The sequence below is a fragment of the Rattus norvegicus genome (assembly GCF_036323735.1).
Source record: "Rattus norvegicus strain BN/NHsdMcwi chromosome 3 unlocalized genomic scaffold, GRCr8 chr3_unlocalized_1, whole genome shotgun sequence".
Taxonomy (NCBI): Eukaryota; Metazoa; Chordata; class Mammalia; order Rodentia; family Muridae; genus Rattus; species Rattus norvegicus.
In genome coordinates this window covers 1,938,356-1,957,449 of record NW_026947362.1, presented here as the reverse complement: position 1 = coordinate 1,957,449, position 19,094 = coordinate 1,938,356, and the positions used below count along the sequence as shown (strand labels likewise).

General features: G+C 46.7%; 1 protein-coding gene across 1 annotated transcript; it reads left to right on the top strand.

The window, feature by feature from the left end:
• Positions 1-11,217: 11,217 nt before the first annotated feature.
• Positions 11,218-16,601, top strand: LOC134484530 (uncharacterized). The gene is given in 2 exon segments (XM_063280685.1): positions 11,218-11,496; positions 11,499-16,601. Coding segments are annotated over 2 exon segments (5,157 nt in total). The 3' UTR covers positions 16,377-16,601.
• Positions 16,602-19,094: the final 2,493 nt, after the last annotated feature.

The window sequence follows — 19,094 nt, the reverse complement described above, 5'->3', positions numbered from 1 at the left end:
TCAAACTAAGAGCTCGGACTTATGGACTACAAGGTTAAAATAATCAAGGGACTGGATAGATAGCTCAGTGGTTAAGAGCACTGACTGCTCTTCCTAGACGTCCTGAGTTCAAATCCCAGAAACCACATGGTGGCTCACAACCATCTGTAATGGGATCTGATGACTTCTTCTGTTGTGTCTGAAGATGGCTACAGTGTATTCATAAATAAAGTAAATAAATAAAAAATTGAATTCAGTGTTTTTGTGGCTTTCATAGGGCTGCCTCCTTCTCTTCTCTTTCTTCTTCTTTTCCTTTTCCTCCTTGTCTTCTAAGGCTTACATATATATAGTGTAGGGCTGTTTTATTTGCATGCATGTATATGTACCTGGGCATGCCTGGAGCTCAGGGAAGCCAGCAGAAGGTCTTCCCTGAACCCAGATTTACAGATATGTGGGGGCTGCCATGTGGGTGCAGGACATCAAACCTGAGTCCTCTGCAAGAACAGCCAGTGCTTTTAGCTGCTGAGCCGTCTCTCCAGCCCACAGTGGGGTCTGATCCTTAATGGCAGAAGGGATTGTGTTCAGTCTTTCTGATCTGGTAGGAGGTAGATGCCAGAGTGATCATGAGAACTCCTGAATGAGAAAGGAAGGATGGTGTAGAAGGCTCGTTTCCTACATCCTGCAAGGAAAAGGCATCTAGGTTTATAGTTACTGGAGAAACAGGGACAGCCTCATGCATACATCAGTCACCTATTATAGTAAATTTCGACTGGATTGTCCTCTTCTCTGCTTAACAACACTAAAGTAAATGGCTCATAAAGTAGAAAGAAGTCCCCCCACCCATTTAACAGAAAGCACTTAGACGTGCAAATGTTTTGACAATTAAAGGGTAGGTCATGAGAGAAACGTGATGCCTGTTTTGACTGAAGTTTGACAACGCTTCTGTAAGCATTTGAGTTGGGAACTGCAGTGGATGTTTGGGTTTGTTACCTCTGTCCTCTGTCTGGTGGCTTGCACTGCTTGAGTGCCATCAGTCTTATGAAGATCAGAGTGTGTTGTGGTTAAGGTGGTTAACAGGAGCTTAAAAATTTCTTAATGACTAGAAATTGGAGAAGCAGGGAAGGTGGCCACTATCTGTTTTCTGTTCAGTTTACAAACAAAAGAAGCTAAACCTATGATTTCCCAGGCTCAGGATGCTGTGTCATAGCTTTTGGTCTTTCTGGAACAGCATCTGTCTATCAACAGAGGGACTTCAACAGAGGGGCTTTCCAACTTACCCTCAGTGACATGGAGACATTTGAGGGTTTTAACCGGTGACTGCGGTGCTCATTTTTCCTTTTGAGAAGTAGATTGGACAGAATGTACAACATCACTTGGTTACCGGATCAACAATACATCAGAGCCTGGGAACACTGAACTGATTGTCACTGGGGTTTTGTGTATGTGGAGTATGCTAAGACAGTGGATCTGAGAGAGAGAGAGAGAGAGAGAGAGAGAGAGAGAGAGAGAGAGAGAGAGAGAGAGAGAGAGAGAGAGATGGAGGGAGAATGAGCTTGATCTTAAAATATCTGTTCAATGTATAATGTGATCAGAATACTACACCTCACACTTCAAACGTATACAGCCTCCATTTGTCAAGCATACTCAATAAATTTCAAAAAGAAAGGTAAAGGGGAGTTGGGACAGAAAGTTCTGGAAGGGGCTAGGGAGAGAGTCTAGCAGTTAAGCACTCGCTCCCCAGAAACTTACATAGATGCCCCGTGGATGTGGAGACCATCCTATAAGTCCAACTTGGAAGGCAGAGGCAGGATGCCCAGAGCACGCTGTCTGGAAAGGTGACCCACACCAAAAGGAGCTTTGCCTGTGAGTGAGAGTTGCTGCCACAGTGAACAAGACAGACAAGATATTAAGGATATTTTCTGAATGTACCTTGTTCTTCCACATGTGTGTGCATGCTCATGTGTTAACTGTGTGACTAATTCTCTCTCTCTCTCTCTCTCTCTCTCACACACACACACACACACACACACACACACGCATGCACAAACACACTGAGCAAAAAAGTTAGGTTCTGGAAGAGGGATGCCCAGAGTGGATGGAAAAATCAGAAATAACAAATTGTGTTGGAACACGCTGTGAAGGAAGAGGGGCACCAGAGGGAGAGTTGTGAGTGTGGCTGTCTGCTTGTGCCAAAGTGTAAGGACATATAATCCCAGTGCCACTTCCTCCAGGATCTCAAGCCACAGCTCTAGCTGAGGTATAGTTAGTCAGTGATGTCGGCTGTGTGTGTGTATGTGTGTGTGTGTGTGTGTGTGTGTGTGTGTGTGTGTGTGTGTGTGTGTATGTTCACTTTTGGGGGTGAATGTGTCCACAAGCCCATGCTCATCAGATCGCGATCCCGAAAGTGCTTTGGGCCCCATCTTAAGTCATCACAGCTCTCAGTGCCTGAGGTTAACTGACTTCCAGAAAGCATCTTAGTAGGGCTGACTAATGTTTCATTACATCACAAGGACATTTTCTACTGTAGATAAAATAAACACATATACTTTAGAATAGAAAGAGACTTGAAAAATGGAAGTGGAAAAAATATCACTACCGAGTTTGCACTAAAAAACACATTTATTTTAGAATTCTCCATGATAGTTCAATTTCCCATATAATCTACACAAGATTTCCATATATTAGCATCTTACATAATCATATGAAAATAATTAGGAGAAATTAACTTTTGGAAAAAAAAGTACTTTTTTTTTCATTCCCATCTCCCGCTCCCACAATGACAACTGTGAAACTAATTATTTATTAACAAATTCCTAAGTCACAAACTTTGGCTCATTCCCGGACTAACTTATTTAACCCATTCAAACTATTCTGTGTCTTCTACATGGTTATTTACTGCGCTTTCATCCCATTTCTTAGCATCATCCTCAACATCTCCTTTAGCATCTGCTGCAGCGGCCCTCCCTGGGTCTCCTTTTATATGCTATTTCCCAGAATCCTCTCTATCTGCCAGAGTTCCGCCTGGTACTTCCTACCTCAGGTCATAGGTCATAGACTTTTTTTTTTTTTTTATTGACAGGCGATCCTTAGAAGAGATTCTCTCTACATACCATGGTGCATTAACCTCAACTAAATGACTCATTTTAAGTTCTCATTTTTACTTTTGTTCACGGGTCTTTTTTGTGTTATGTCATGTGACTGAAGTACCTGCAAAGGCCAGAAGAGGGAGACAGATCTCCCAGAGCCAGAGTCAGCTGTGAGGATGCTAAGGGTTCTGAGTAGCTGAGCCATCTCTCCAGCCCCTAAATGACACAATTTTTTCACATCAAGGGAAAACTGGACACTACTACTCCTATTCCTTTTCACACTGTAGATTCCAATCCACACTGTATTTAGAAGCTCAGTGTCCTGTAAATGTATTAAAGCATTATTATTCCCACTTCGGTGGGTACCTATCCCTGGGTTTACCCTAGTCTTGGAAGGTTGTCAAGGTATGAATGACCCGTTTTCAAGGCTCTTTTCTTATGATCCACCTGTCTGGTCTACTGAGCCTCCGTACTCTCGATCCTGTAGGTCCTCGATCTCTCATGATCCCCTCACCCTTGTGGATTCACACTTTTGAACACTGATTTACAATTTTTCTTGTGCAGCCGTAGGGAGGTTTGGCACCAACTGATTTCGTTCAGCCTCTGCTATTTAACAGATAAAGACCCGCTGAACTTTAAAATATTCATTTGAATAATTTAATTTTATATAGATAGTATTACGATCTGGTGTGGAATTCAAATATTTCGCCACCAAGGAACTGAATTTAGGACGTTGTGTAACCTTTTAAAAACAATTCTCTGGTTTTTAATTTTGGTGTGTGTGTGTGTGTGTGTGTGTGTGTGTGTGTGTGTTCATGTGTTTCACAGTGTCTAGGTTCCATCTTCAAAATCTGCACAGATAAATCCCAGTATAGACGGGTGTAGACTCTGGAAGCTCCCCTCCCCCAACTGAGGAACTACTGGCAACTGATGGCTACAGGGCAGAGGGCTCAGTTTTTTTCATGGATTTGGCCCTTGATGGCTGTCCATGCTCCCCTGGATGTTTGTACCCACCCCCACACACCTAGTCAGGACTAAATGGACTCAGCAGTTTCTATTAAAATGGAGATGGAATTAGGAGGGAGGAAAGAGGAAGGATTTGAGGGGAGGGGATGGGTATGGATTTGCTCCAACACATTATGTGTATGTACCAAGTTCTTGAGGAAAAAAATTATAGCAACGTAAATACATAAATAAATAAATATATAAATCTGCTCATGTGTGCGCATGTGCAAGTGTTTGTGTGTGTGTGTGGGGGGTTGCAGGACCCTGCTACAAGAGGATACCATGCAGTATCTTTCTCTATGTCTCTCCTCCATTTTCTTTTGATGCACTGTGGTGGTTTGAATACGCTTGACCCATGGGAAGTGCCACTAGTAGGAGGTATGGGCTTGTGGGAGAAAGTGTGTCACTGTGTAGGTGCGCTCTGAGGGCTCCTAGTGTTCATGCTCTGCCCAATGAGGAAGTGAGATGCTCTTCCTGGCTGCCTGTGGCTGCAAGTCTCTTTCTGGGCTGCCTTCGGATTTAGATATAGAACACTCTCCAGCACCATGTCTACCTGGACACAGCCATGATTCCCACTATGATAATAATGGACTGAACCTCTGATATTGTAAGCCAACACCAATTAAACGTTTCCTTTATTAAGAGTTGCCTTGGTCATGGTGTCTCCTCACAGCAATAGAACCCTAACTAAGACAGGTGGTGTCCTTGCCTGATTCCAAACTCTCATATTTTCATCCAGGCTGGAAACCAGCAGACCTTATTGATTCTGTTCCCCCTTCCTGTCCCTGGGATTACAGGTTTCCCCTGCCTGTTTCATGATGACTGGGATCTGAGTTCAGGTCTGCTTAGGCAGCAAGCGGTTTCACCCACCAATCTTCCTCAGACCAATCGTGTGGTTTTTATTGCTTACCAGACGATTACAGTCAACATGCAAACACAAATTAGAGATTGAAAGTGCATCTTGACTGCACTTTGTTTCGGTATATTTGAGTTGCTTCAGTGTCTTGATTTCACCTTTTTTCGGTATATTTGAGTTGTTTCAGTGTCTTGATTTCACCTTGTTTCAGTATATTTGAGTTTTTTTATTGTATTTGAATGAAAGCTGAGGATTGGGAGACTTAGCGCGAGATGGGAAGGAGAAAGTGAGGATGCAAAGATCTATCGGATCCCTGCCACTTGCCCTTGCATTCAACATTTCATATTTACAAACAACAACAACCACCACCAACGACAATAGTCAACAACAAGGCATGCATGCAACAGACTGGCAGAGAAGACACTAAAGGGCATTACATACTTGTAACCTCACTTTCTCCCCTAAGGCCTCATGTATTGAGCTGATGGATTTTGTTGTCAAACCCTGATGATTAATCTCTAGATCTGAGCCCCATAACACTGTGATGAATTACACTGTGGTCGATGGGATAGTCAGAGCTTGCGATTTTTTTCCTTGTAAAATCAACCCAGTAGGGAAGTAATAATGACAGCTCACATATATAAATAAAGAGCCTTTCACACTGACGATTGGAATTGTTACTATATATCCCTGTTCTTTGCATTTTATTTTCATTAGTGTGTTATTTTCAGTGCCATGCTTGCTACATAGAAAACTGTGCATTTTCTACACTATGTATCTTTTGGGGGTGCATTCTGTAAGCTAAAGACTAAATCAATCCATATCAAAGGGTTCCTACCTGTCCTGTTTACAGAACTGAAATTAAACTGTTTTCAAAAAACATTTCGCATTTGCCTGGATCATTGTCGTTAGGGGTTGAGTGTGAAATTTCCCCATTGTCTCACCTGTGGGAACACTTTGACTCAAGCTGATGGCACTGTCTAAGAAGGTTGTGGAACCATTCAGACTGTGCCCTAGCAGAAGTAGGTCACTGGGGCAAGGAGGAGGGAGGTGGCTGTTTCGGACCGAACTCTTGGCTGCCTGATCCACCCAAATATAAGCAGGGCTCATGCAGGCTCTCAGTGACACAGATCAATACACTGTTGCCATGTGGTCATTGCCCCGACATTCTAAACCCAATGACTGTGACTGTGTGCCCTAAACAAACCTCTATTCCTTTATATTGATTGTGTCATGAATTTTAACACCTTGACATAAAAATAATGTAAGTGTACATCTGCATGTGTGTGTGTATGTGTGTGTGTGTGAGTGTGTATGAGAGAGAGAGAGAGACATAGAAACAGAGAGACCGAGAGACAGAGAACAAGAGATAGAAAGAGACCGAAAGAGGGAGAAAGCGCTTTACATTAAGTACTTATAATTTGCTCTTTGAATCATAAGGCAGTCAATTGATTCTTTTACCCCAGCAGCCATCAGCACCCGAACAGCTCCTATGTAAGGGATTCTGTCTAGCTGGTGGTCCTTTATAGACCTATGCAGGTGACCACAGCTGCTGTGAGCTCATGATTGCAGCAGCCACGTCCTGTCCTGAAGGCAGCAAACCACAGCCCTTCTTCCCACCCTCTGGGTCTTACACTCTTCCCACCTCCTTGTCCAAGATGCTTTCCGAGTCCCAGGAGTTAAAAGAGACTGAGTGCTCATACATAAATGGGGCATCTTTATTGCTTCCCACGCTAAACTGCTCTCTTAAGAAACTTTATTTTAGGGCTGCAGAGATGGCTCAGTGGTTAAGAGCACTGACTGCTCTTCCAAAGGGCCTGAGTTCAATTGCCAGCAACCACATGGTGGCTCACAACTATCTGTAATGGGATCTGATGCCCTCTTTTGGTGGAATGTCTGAAGACACTGACAGTGTTCTCACATACATGGAATAAATAAATAAAGCTTTAAAAAAAGAATCTTTATTTTAAATGTTTACTGGAACCAGCAAATTTTTCTTCTTATTAAACTTTATAACATTTAAACACACACACACAAAACACACAAACACACACACACACACACACAGAGAGAGAGAGAGAGAGAGAGAGAGAGAGAGAGAGAGAGAGAGAGAGAGAGAAATAAAATATACTCCTAAGTCAAAGATAAAGGCCAGACACTTGTCAACAGGATAATGGAGATTTAAGGGTGGAATGACCGTGGAGCCTCCAGAAGGCAGGAACCAGAGACTGTGGCTCTACCAGGGAGGGCGTCTACTGTTTTTCGATGCCTTCATGACCAGGATTGGTGAACTGCAGACTAGCCGTGTGGGTGTCAGCCTGCAAAGTGCACTTTGTATGGAGACGGACGTGGGCTCCCCAGGCTGCCTTGGTTCCCTCTCACTTCTATGATTCCTAGGAGAGTAGGAAATATTTCACCAGGTTCAGTGGTATTATACAAACTGCAGTCATGGGTCACTTTCTATACTGTTAGATGTCTGTGGAGTTTGGCTCCAAAATTCTTCAATAGCCTTGAAAGGGACTCTGTTTAACTCATTCTAGGTTGATCTGTCTTTGTTTTCCATAAAGGTTCTGTGAGATAGATAGTGATCTGCTCCCAGGAGTGAACCAATGTCTTGAGCTTCTGAATCTTCTGAATGGAGTCCTTGGCTGAGGTTTGTTAGAACGTCAACCTCCTCCCAACAGATATCTGTGCCTGGAAATGTATCCTATATGTAGGTCTATTCTTCTGGTGTGTGTGTGTGTGTGTGTGTGTGTGTACATGATGGTATCACAGAGAAGGCTGTCGAATCTGCCATTTATTTTTTTACTGTGTGTGGGCTTTCCTATTAAAATTGCTCTTAAGTGTCGTAAGAGTTTCCGTACAAGCCTCATTTTTAGGGAGAGGATCTTACAAATGCAACTTCCTCTGGTCTCAAGAGATGAGAGTGAGTCATTATCATGGAGGACTGAATGAGAGCTGCTGGATGGGTCCCAGGGATGCTGTGGGCCCTAACTTTGTAAGCTTGGCTCTGTGCGCCAGCCAGAGCCTCTGTGTTCTTTGAGCCCTTCCTTTGGAGGTGAAGTATGCATTGTTTGTACTGTTTGCCTAGCACTGAGCCTCTTTTGAAATTGTTTTCCCTGCCGCCCTAGACACAGTGCATTGTGAGGTCCTTCCACACGGAAAACCGATGGCCACATTGAACAGGGGAGAAGGGAGATCCACAGTAAAATACAAATGAAGAAAGCAGAAGTGACAGCCATGTATGTGATACCCCGACAGCTAAGGGGGTGCAGAAACATGCAGGTGGCTGCAGAACTTGCAAAATTTGGTTGGCGCTCAATCCTCCAGAAAGTTCACCTAATTTAGCACCAAATATTCGGGTCCTTTGATGGGTATCTTTCTGTAGTCCTCAATTGGGATGTGTGTGTCTTCGTGTATATCTCTGCATGTGTGTGTCTGTGGGTTTGTCTCTGTGTCTGTCTCTCTGTGTCTGTCTCTTTCTCTCTCTCTCCCCCCTCCCCTCCCCTTGCCCATACACCTCCCCTTCTCTCTCTCTCTCTCCTCTCTCTCTCTCTCTCTCTCTGTGTGCGTGTGTGTGTTTGTGTGTGTGTGTGTGCATGTGTGTGTGTGTGTGTGTGTGTGTGTGTGTGTGTGTGTGTGTGTACGTTCAGAGATTGTCCACTGGGACAAGTGGCAATTTTGCTACCAGTCTTTGTCAATTTTGCTGTGATAAACTCTGAAAACGAGGATGGTCCTCCGAGCCACCCCAGCTGCTGGCCTTTCCCGTACAAGTTTTCTGAATTCTCCTTTCTTGGTTTTACAGATTTCCTCTAGTTCGTTTTACCACACCCCACCTCCATGCTTTTCCTAGTTTGCTGTCATATAGTGGGCACCTCCGAAGTTTCAAACTCACTTCTTGTGCAGCGTTCTTCTGCCTGAGAAACCACATAATCTGGAAGCTTGTGCTAAACCTGGACACTTAAAAGTTACTAGTTATTAGAAATTGTGTTTAAATTTAAAAAACATTTCCTCATTTGTGTGGGCTCACCCGACACGTGTAGGCAGTGCTTCCTGATTGATCATGGCGCCGTCCACTTCCGACCTCACACAGACCCTGACGAGGATTACTTCCGGTGCTGTGTGACTTATTTCTTCGGCTTCCAATGAAGGTGCAGAATTGAGCCATTTCCGGTGTCAGCACTGAAATGACGTAGTTCCAGTTTCTCACAGGCTTCAGGCATCTAGGTTGAGTCCTTGACATGGGACATCCGGGACACGGCACAGCATTCCGTCCGGCTGAGCAAGAGGGATCTCTGGTTTGGATTGTTTTCTCTGCCCAGAGCACATGGATTAAATTCGCAGACGCCATGAGTCTATAGTGGCTTCTGTTTACTCTGTGTGTTATTATCTTTTCACATCCTCTTAGTTCTTGGCCGAGTCGCTGACAGATGCCTCGCTCTGTGAACTGGCTGCCGTCGTTCTATTACAACGATTTGATCGAGGTGTCGCCTTCATTTCTTAGCTCTCGTAGCTCCATTTTCTGAGAAAGGCTACTTCCCTCTGTGCGCAGGCCTCAGGTGTTGGACGCTACCTCTTAGGAGGTCTCAGGCCCTTCCTTTGAGTCCCTGCATCCCTGCAGACAAGGAGCTAAAGTCTTTGAAACAAAATCCAGTAACTCCACGGTGGCTTTTTCATGCCTTTTGAGAAATCCGAGGACAAGTCTTTACACTGGCAGCTGTTCACACACGTTACACTATCTCTCTCTCTTTTTTTTTTTTTGGTTCTTATTTTCGGAGCTGAGGACCAAACCCAGGTCCTTGCGCTTCCTAGACAAGCGCTCTAACAACTGAGCTAAATCCCTAGCACCACACGTTACACTCTTAAGTCGAGATATCCAACCTGTGTTTTAATCCAAATATCAACCAACACATTGAAGGGTTAAAATTTCTAAAAGTTAGTCCTGAACAAAGTCTGACTATGCCTAAAAGAATTTGAGATAGGGCTCCAAGGACACTGGCCATCTGGAGCTACCCCTGGAGCTACCTCCCTTCCCTTCCTTCACTCCCTGATACGAGTCATCCCTTAGCTGAGAGAGATAAGACACCTTGCCCATACTGCCAAGATGCTAGAATGCTTTGTTAATACAATTCCGCACAGAAAAAAAATAACTGTACACCCTTTGTACTAACCAATTTGTTTTCCCTATATAAGCTCCGGCCTAGAGAGGCTCGGGGCTGGACTCAATCTCTTGTGTAAGATATGTGTCAGCCCGAGATCTCGTAAATAAAACTGCCTCTTGCTGATTACATCAAGACTGGCTTCTCATGTTTCCTGGGGGTACCCCAACCCGTGACTGGAGCGAGAGTCTCCCCAAAATCTGGGGGTCTTTCATTGGGGGCTCGTCCGGGATAGGAGCGTAACCCCCGGAGATCCGAATGCCTCTTGGAGGTACGTTAGTGTGAGTGCTGGAAAGCGGCCGCTATGTGAGTGTGAGACTAGTGTGTGTGTGAATTAAGTCCTGTAGTCTGTGTTTTTCAGTACCGGTTTAAGGTCTTGGTGCACTGTCTGGGCAGAAGAAGATTCCCCACTCCGTTGTTTTTGAGTGCACTGGAGTGGATGGGCTTCCCACCCTGTTGTTGTTGAGTGCACTCGGGTGGATGGGCTTCCCACCCCGTTGTTTTTTATTGCACTCGAGTGGATGGGCTTCCCACTCTGTGTTGTTTTTGAGTGCACTCGAGTGGATGGGCTTCCCACTCTGTGTTGTTTTTGAGCGCACTCGGGTGGATGGGCTTCCCACCCTGTTGTTTTTGAGTACACTCGGGTGGATGGGCTTCCCACCCCGTTGTTTTTGAGCGCACTCGGGTGGATGGGCTTCCCACCCTGTTGTTTTTGAGTACACTTGGGTAGATGGGCTTCCTACCCCGTATTTAAGTGTGCTTGGATGGAAGGGCTTCCCACCCCGGACAGACGCCTGTGAGTAGGTACTGGGTTTCTACTTCGAATAGCTGTTTTCTTTTTGTTCTTTTTTTAGATAGCGGAATTGAGGACGCCCCAGCTCTGGGAGACGTCCCACGAGCCGACTTTTGTCGGGAAGACCCGGCAGGTGACAGTCAAAGAGATCAGACTGTGACTTTTCGTAACCAAGGAGACGGAGAACTTCTCCTACCTGGGCGGTGGATTCGAGACCCAACGCCGTCCGAGGTTGCGTTTGGCTGGATATATCAGTCCAGGCGCGGACGAGTGTGTGTAGACACACTGCTTTTTCTTTTTGGGGTTTCATTTTTTTGTCTAGTCCTTTTTTTCTTCACCATGGGACAGTCTGTGTCCACCCCGTTGAGTCAAACTTTGAATCATTGGTCAGAGGTTAAAACTAGAGCCCAAAATTTGCTCGTGGAAGTAAGAAAGGGACGTTGGCAAACTTACTGCACTTCTGAATGACCAACATTTGGGGTAGGTTGGCCACAAGAGGGCACTCTAGACCAAGCTATTATTTCATCAGTCAAAAAGATTGTCTTTCAGCCTGGGCCTGGATCTCACCCGGATCAGGTCCCTTACATCGTAGTATGGGAAAACCTCGCCTCTGACACCCCCCCCCCCCGTGGCTGAAGGCCTGGTCCCGACCATCCCCATCCCCAGCTTCACACGTATTGGTAGCACAGGAGCTACAGATGGAGAAGAAGACAACCCCCCGGATTTATCCTGACATCGAGGGGCCTCCAGATGAAAATGAGCCCACACCGTCGGCACCCAGGCCTCCTCCTCCTCCTTATCAGCATGGAAAACCTGAGGGTCCTGCAGCCGGTACCAGAAGCCGGCACGGGACCGGTCCAGAGGGTCCTCCTTCAGCTCCCACCTTCCCACTTAGGGCCTATGGCCCCCCTGTAGATCCTCCTGAACTCCAACCCTTACAGTATTGGCCTTTCTCCTCAGCTGACCTTTATAACTGGAAAACTAACCATGATTCTTTCTCTGAAAATCCTTCCAGTTTAACTAATCTCATAGAGTCCCTGATGTTCTCCCATCAGCCCACTTGGGATGATTGTCAGCAGCTTTTACAGGTTCTTTTTACCACTGAAGAGAAGGAGCGGATTCTCCTAGAAGCTCGGAAGCATGTTCCAGGACCAGACGGAACTCCGACCAGGATGCCCAACCTCATTGACGCTGCCTTCCCCCTTGATCGCCCCCCCTGGTATTATAACACCACTGAAGGTAGGGAGAGGTTGACCACTTACCGCCGGGCTCTCGTGGCAGGTCTCAAGGGGGCAGCTCGTCACCCCACTAATTTGGCCAAGGTAAGAGAGGTACTTCAGGGACCCACGGAGGTCCCCTCCGTGTTCTTAGAGAGGCTTCTGGAGGCGTATCGAAGGTACACTCCCTTTGACCCTTTGTCTGAGGGACAGCAGGCAGCAGTAGCCATGTTCTTTATAGGTCAGTCCTACCCGGACATCAAGCGCAAGTTACAAAGACTAGAAGGCCTACAAGATCTTACAGTAAAAGACTTAGTTAAGGAAGCAGAGAAAGTGTACCATAAGAGAGAGACAGAAGAAGAGAAGAAGGAGAGGGAGAAAAAGAAAAGAGAAGAAAGAGAAGATGAGAGAGACAGACGTAGGGACCAGAATTTAACACGAATACTGGCCGCAGTAGTACCTGAAGGAAACAGGAATGTAGGGAGAAAGATAGAGAATCTGGGCAACCCACGCCACCGGAACAACTGGGCTTCACAAGATCGGAGACTTTCACGGATGGATAAAGGACTTTCACAGGTAGATAAAGACCAGTGCCATTATTGCATGAATAAAGGACATTGGGCCATGGATTGTCAGAACAAGAGGGAAAAGATGCGGAGTCCCAGGACCCTTGCCCTGAGGAACGAGGATGATTAGGACAGTCAGGGCTCGTACTCCCTCCCCGAGCCTAGGGTAATTTTAGATGTGGAGGGAACCCCCGTGGACTTCCTAGTAGATACGGGGACAGAGTTTTCAGTTTTACAACACCCTCTGGGGAAGCTTACTGACAAAACCAGTTTGGTGGTGGGGGCAACCGGCATGAAAATACACAAGTGGACAACAGCTCGCCGTGTCAATTTAGGGGCTGGCCGGGTATCTCATTCTTTCTTAGTAGTGCCTGAGTGTCCCACTCCCTTGCTCGGTCGAGACCTTCTGACTAAAATGAATGCCGAAATACAGTTTTCACCGGAAGGACCCCGAATAAAGTGGCACCCCCCCAGGCCAGTATGGACTTTGACTTTCAATTTGGCTGACGAGTATCGCATACATGAAAAAGGTAAGAAGATGGACAACCCGCAGTGGTGGCTTTCCAGGTTCCCCGAAGCCTGGGCGGAGACTGGGGGAGTTGGAATGGCCTCCCAAGTTCCCCCTATAGTGATTGCAGTCAAGTCAGGTGCTACTCCCATCAGTGTGCGCCAGTACCCTATGGGCAAGGAAGCGAAAGAAGGCATTCGGCCTCATATAAACAAATTTTTACAACTGGGCATCCTAACCCCATGCCGGTCCTCCTGGAACACCCCACTATTACCAGTAAAGAAGCCTGGGACACGAGACTATCGACCCGTTCAGGACTTGAGAGAGGTCAACAAAAGGGTAGAAGATGTACATCCCATAGTGCCTAATCCCTACACCCTCCTTAGCACTCTGCCGCCAGAGAGGATATGGTACACTGTCTTAGACCTCAAAGATGCTTTCTTTAGCATGAGATTACACCCCACCAGCCAACATCTGTTTGCCTTTGAGTGGAAGGACCCGGAAACCGGACATTCTGGACAATTGACTTGGACCAGACTACCACAGGGGTTTAAGAATTCACCCACCCTCTTTGATGAGGCTCTACATCGGGACCTGATGATTTTCAGAACCAATAACCCACAGCTGACTCTTCTTCAATATGTTGATGATTTACTTTTAGGTGCTGAAACCCAGGATGAGTGCCAAAAAGGGACTGAACAATTACTATCTGAATTAGGTCGCCTAGGATACCGGGCATCAGCGAAGAAAGCGCAGTTATGCCGCACAGAGGTGACTTACCTGGGTTACATCCTTAGGGATGGTAAGCGATGGCTCACAGAAGCCCGGAAAAAGACTGTGCTTCAGATACCTGTACCTCAGACGCCTCGACAGGTGAGAGAATTCCTAGGCACTGCCGGGTTCTGCCGGCTGTGGATTCCTGGGTTCGCTGCACTGGCTGCCCCCCTCCACACCTTGACCAGGTTAGAGACAGAGTTCCAGTGGAAGCCTGAACATCAAATGGCCTTTGATGCCATCAAATGGGCCTTATTGACTGCACCTGCTCTAGTCCTGCCTGACCTAACCAAACCTTTTATGCTGTTTGTAGATGAGAGAGCGGGGGTAGCAAAGGGAGTGCTGACACAGACCCTGGGTGCCTGGAAGCGGCCTGTAGCGTACCTCTCCAAGAAGCTAGACCCAGTGGCTAGCGGTTGGCCGTCCTGCCTCAAGATCATTGCAGCAGTAGCTACTCTGATAAAAGACTCTGATAAACTAACCCTAGGTCAGCCAGTAACGATTATAGCCCCACACGCTCTAGAAAGTGTTATCCGGCAGCCCCCAGACAGGTGGATAACTAATGCCCGCCTGACTCACTACCAGAGCCTGCTACTGAATGATAGAGTTTCTTTTGGCACTCCTGTCATTCTAAATCCAGCCACGCTGCTCCCAGAGACAACAGGTCAGAACCCAATACATGTGTGTACAGACATCTTGGCCGAGGCCTCTAGTACCAGAGAAGATCTGACGGATGTCCCCCTACCTGGCTGCCCCTCCTGGTTTACGGACGGCAGCAGTTTCCTGGTAGAAGGAAAGAGGAAGGCGGGAGCGGCAGTGGTGGATGGGAGGACCATTTGGTCCAGTGGACTGCCAGAGGGTACCTCAGCCCAGAAGGCTGAATTAATAGCCCTCACTCAGGCTTTGAGGCTGGCTGAAGGAAAAAACATTAACATTTACACTGACAGTCGCTATGCTTTTGCCACTGCACATGTTCATGGGGCCATCTACAGGCAGAGAGGACTCTTGACGTCCACGGGAAAAGAAATTAAAAATAAAGATGAGATTCTCAGCCTCCTAGAAGCTATACACCTCCCAAGAAAGGTAGCCGTCATCCACTGTCCCGGACATCAGGGGGGACAGGATGCTGTGGCAAAAGGCAACCGTATGGCAGATGCCACTGCCAAACAGGCCGCACTCGGGGCTGTAATTCTGACAGTGGTAAATAAAGAGCTTCCCCCAAACCTAAAAGACTCCGGCTTCCAATACACCCAAGAAGAGCTAGAGGAATTTCATCGGTCTGATTGGGTACAAGGGTTTTCTCCCTGCGGTGTGGCTGAGACAGCAGATGGCAAACAAGTCCTCCCAAACAAGGAAGGACACGACTTCATTACCAACCTCCATCGTCTGACCCACCTGGGTACACGGAAGTTAACAGAACTTGTGAAATCCTCTGGATACTATGTTCAGAGATTACCAGACTTAGCCCAAGAGGTTGTACAGAGTTGTCAAGCCTGTGCTCTCGTCAACCCTAATAGACCCCCGTCTCTCCATGGCAAGAGACTTAGGGGAGATAGGCCGGGGGCTCATTGGGAAATTGACTTTACAGAAATAACTCCAGCCAGGTATGGTAATAAATATCTACTAGTGTTCGTAGACACCTTCTCAGGTTGGGTAGAAGCATTTCCTACCCGCTCAGAAACAGCTCACATGGTGTCTAAGAAGATACTGGAAGAGATCTTTCCACGGTTTGGACTCCCCAAGGTAATCGGGTCTGACAATGGACCTGCTTTCATTGCCCAGGTAAGTCAGGGGCTGGCCAGTCAGCTGGGGATTAATTGGAAATTACATTGTGCTTACAGACCCCAGAGCTCAGGACAGGTAGAAAGAATGAATAGAACCCTTAAAGAGACCTTGACTAAATTGGCCTTAGAGACCGGCGGGAAAGATTGGACAGCCCTCCTTCCCTTCGCTCTGTTCCGTGCTCGGAACACTCCGGGAAGGTTTAAGCTGACACCGTATGAGATTCTATGGGGCAGTCCGCCACCTATAGGTGAAGCCGGGGGAATACATGATCCTGACCCTCCTCTTTCTCAACCCCTCCTCACCCGCCTTAGGGCTCTTGAGATTGTCAGATGCCAGGTGTGGGACTTGCTGAAGGAGACCTACCGGAGGGAAAGCCCCAACATCCCACACGGATTTCAGGTCGGAGATCTGGTTCTGGTCAGACGACACCAAGCCAGTAACCTTGAACCTCGCTGGAAAGGACCTTATTCAGTCCTACTCACCACCCCGACAGCTATAAAGGTCAACGGAATAGCTGCCTGGATCCACGCTTCACACGCTAAGAAGGCTCTCAAGACCCCTGAAGATGAATGGACTGTGGAAAGGACTCCTCACCCTCTTAAGCTTCGCCTCCGCCGCCGCTTCACCCCGGGAGATGACATCGAATAAGGATCCACATTCCCCCCAACAACTAACTTGGCAGGTTTTCTCTTCAACAGGAGACCTAGTGTGGTCCGTCACTGGTAAACATCCCCTCTGGACCTGGTGGCCACCGCTGTACCCGTCCTGGTGTAAGCTGGCTGCGGGAGCACCAGGGTGGGGCTTAGAACATATGGCCCCTGATGAGGTGAATGACATGCTAGATTTCTCACCACACTTATACACTTCCCCCCGGTTCGGAGGACCTGGAGCTGTACATTCTCCACCCCCGAAACCCGATGCCGGCTGCCGGACTCCTGGGGCTAGGACAGAACTCACTAAGACCCCCTTCTATGTCTGCCCAAAGAACCGGCCCCTCAGGTCTGACATGTGGAAATGTGGAGGAGAATCACACTTTTTCTGTTATTATTGGGGCTGTGAGACTACAGGGCAGACAAGCTGGAATCCCTCGTCCACTTGGGGTTCTATAGACGTCAAATGGGCCAAGGGTAGAGTTGCCACCCTCAACATCACCTTTACTCAAATGGGAAAAAAATACACCAAAGACTGGTTCCAGACCCGACGCTGGGGACTGCGCCTCTACGTACCTGGAACAGATCCTGGAATTCTCCTAGATATTAGACTTAAGGTAGAATCTATTAGCCCCAAAATTATAGACCCAAGCGCTGTTCTTAGGAATAGACGACCCCTCACCAAACCTAGGCCCAAAACTACTACTACTACTACTACGACTACTACTACTTTAAAACCTGAGGTTTCTACACTTGCCGAGGACATGATCACGAGAAATTACCTGGCCCCTCACTTGCCCGGTGCCCAGGAACGCATGTTTAGGCTGGTCCAAGGTGCTTTCCAGGCCCTTAATTACTCCAATCCCGATCTGACATCAGAATGTTGGTTTTGTCTTTCCTCGAGCCCCCCTTATTACGAGGGGATAGCAATCTCGGCCAACTTCACCATAGACTCTAACCCTGAAGTTTGCCTTTACACCAACAAGCCCCAGCTAACTTTAACTGAGGTATCAGGAGAAGGAACGTGTGTGGGAAAGGTTCCCCAGTCTCACAGACACTTATGTCGCTATGTTATCCCAGTTGACACCACCCCCTCCGATATTGCTTCTTACTTAATTCCTCCTTCTGGGTTTTGGTGGGCCTGCGCCTCTGGCCTCACCCCCTGCTTGGCTGACTCGGTGGTCAATAGGCTTTCAGATTACTGTGTAATGGTACAGTTGGTCCCAAGAATCTATTACCTTCATTCTGAAGAACTCTTGTCTCTATATGGTCAGAACCCCAGGACCAAAAGAGAGCCCATCTCCCTAACGGTAGCCATACTCCTGGGCTTGGGAGTAGCCGCTGGGGTAGGTACCGGATCAGCCGCTTTAATTACAGGACCACAACATTTACATCAGGGGTAACATCTTTAAACACTGCCATTTCTGAAGATATAGAGGCGTTAGAAAAATCCATCAGTCATCTAGAAGAATCCCTGACTTCCTTGTCAGAGGTGGTGCTTCAAAATAGAAGAGGGTTGGATTTACTATTCCTTAAAGAAGGAGGGCTGTGTGCTGCTTTAAGAGAAGAGTGCTGTTTTCATCTTGACCACTCCGGGACCATTAAAGATTCTATGGCTAAACTTAGAGAAAGGTTAGATAAGAGACGACGAGAACGAGAAACCACTGATAACTGGTTTCAAAGCTGGTTCAATAGTTCCCCATGGCTTACCACCCTGTTGTCAGCTTTAGCTGGTCCCTTGATTATCCTCCTCCTTTTGCTCACTGTTGGGCCCTACATCATTAACTGCCTTTTTGCTTTTATTAGAGAACGGATTAGTGCTATACAAGTCCTTATGTTGAGACAACAGTATCGGGCTATACGGAGTGAAGAGCCACTAGACGCTAGATTCATCATAGAGTCCTAGGATTAGGACTACTTACTAAGAGCAGAGGGGAATGAAGGGTTAAAATTTCTAAAAGTTAGTCCTGAACAAAGTCTGACTATGCCTAAAAGAATTTGAGATAGGGCTCCAAGGACACTGACCATCTGGAGCTACCCCTGGAGCTACCTCCCTTCCTTTCCTTTACTCCCTGATACGAGTCATCCCTTAGCTGAGCGAGATAAGACACCTTGCCCATACTGCCAAGATGCTAGAATGCTTTGTTAATACAATTCCGCACAGAAAAAAAATAACTGTACACCCTTTGTACTAACCAATTTGTTTTCCCTATATAAGCTCCGGCCTAGAGAGGCTCGGGGCTGGACTCAATCTCCTGTGTGAGATATGTGTCAGCCCGATATCTCGTAAATAAAACTGCCTCTTGCTGATTACATCAAGACTGGCTTCTCGTGTTTCCTGGGGGTACCCCAACCCGTGACTGGAGCGAGAGTCTCCCCAAAATCTGGGGGTCTTTCATGAGTTACCAGTAGATTTATTGAAAGAACCAAGTATGAGTTTGGACACTCCTTTGTCTCTCTCTCTCTCTCTCTGGAACACAATTTTCCCCTTTGAAAGCTAAAATTTCTAATTTTATTCAAGTCCATTAAAAATCCACATTATTCTTAATTTTTTGAAGGAAATGACTTTAGTTATCTACAGCCTGACCTGCTCCACCCTCCTCTTTCCATGACTCAAATGAAGGCTATTTTAAAAACAGTTCTGCCTAATGGAAACCTAGTTTTTTCTCTTGTCAAATATTATTTCTTGACATCTGGATTTTTTTTAATACCAATA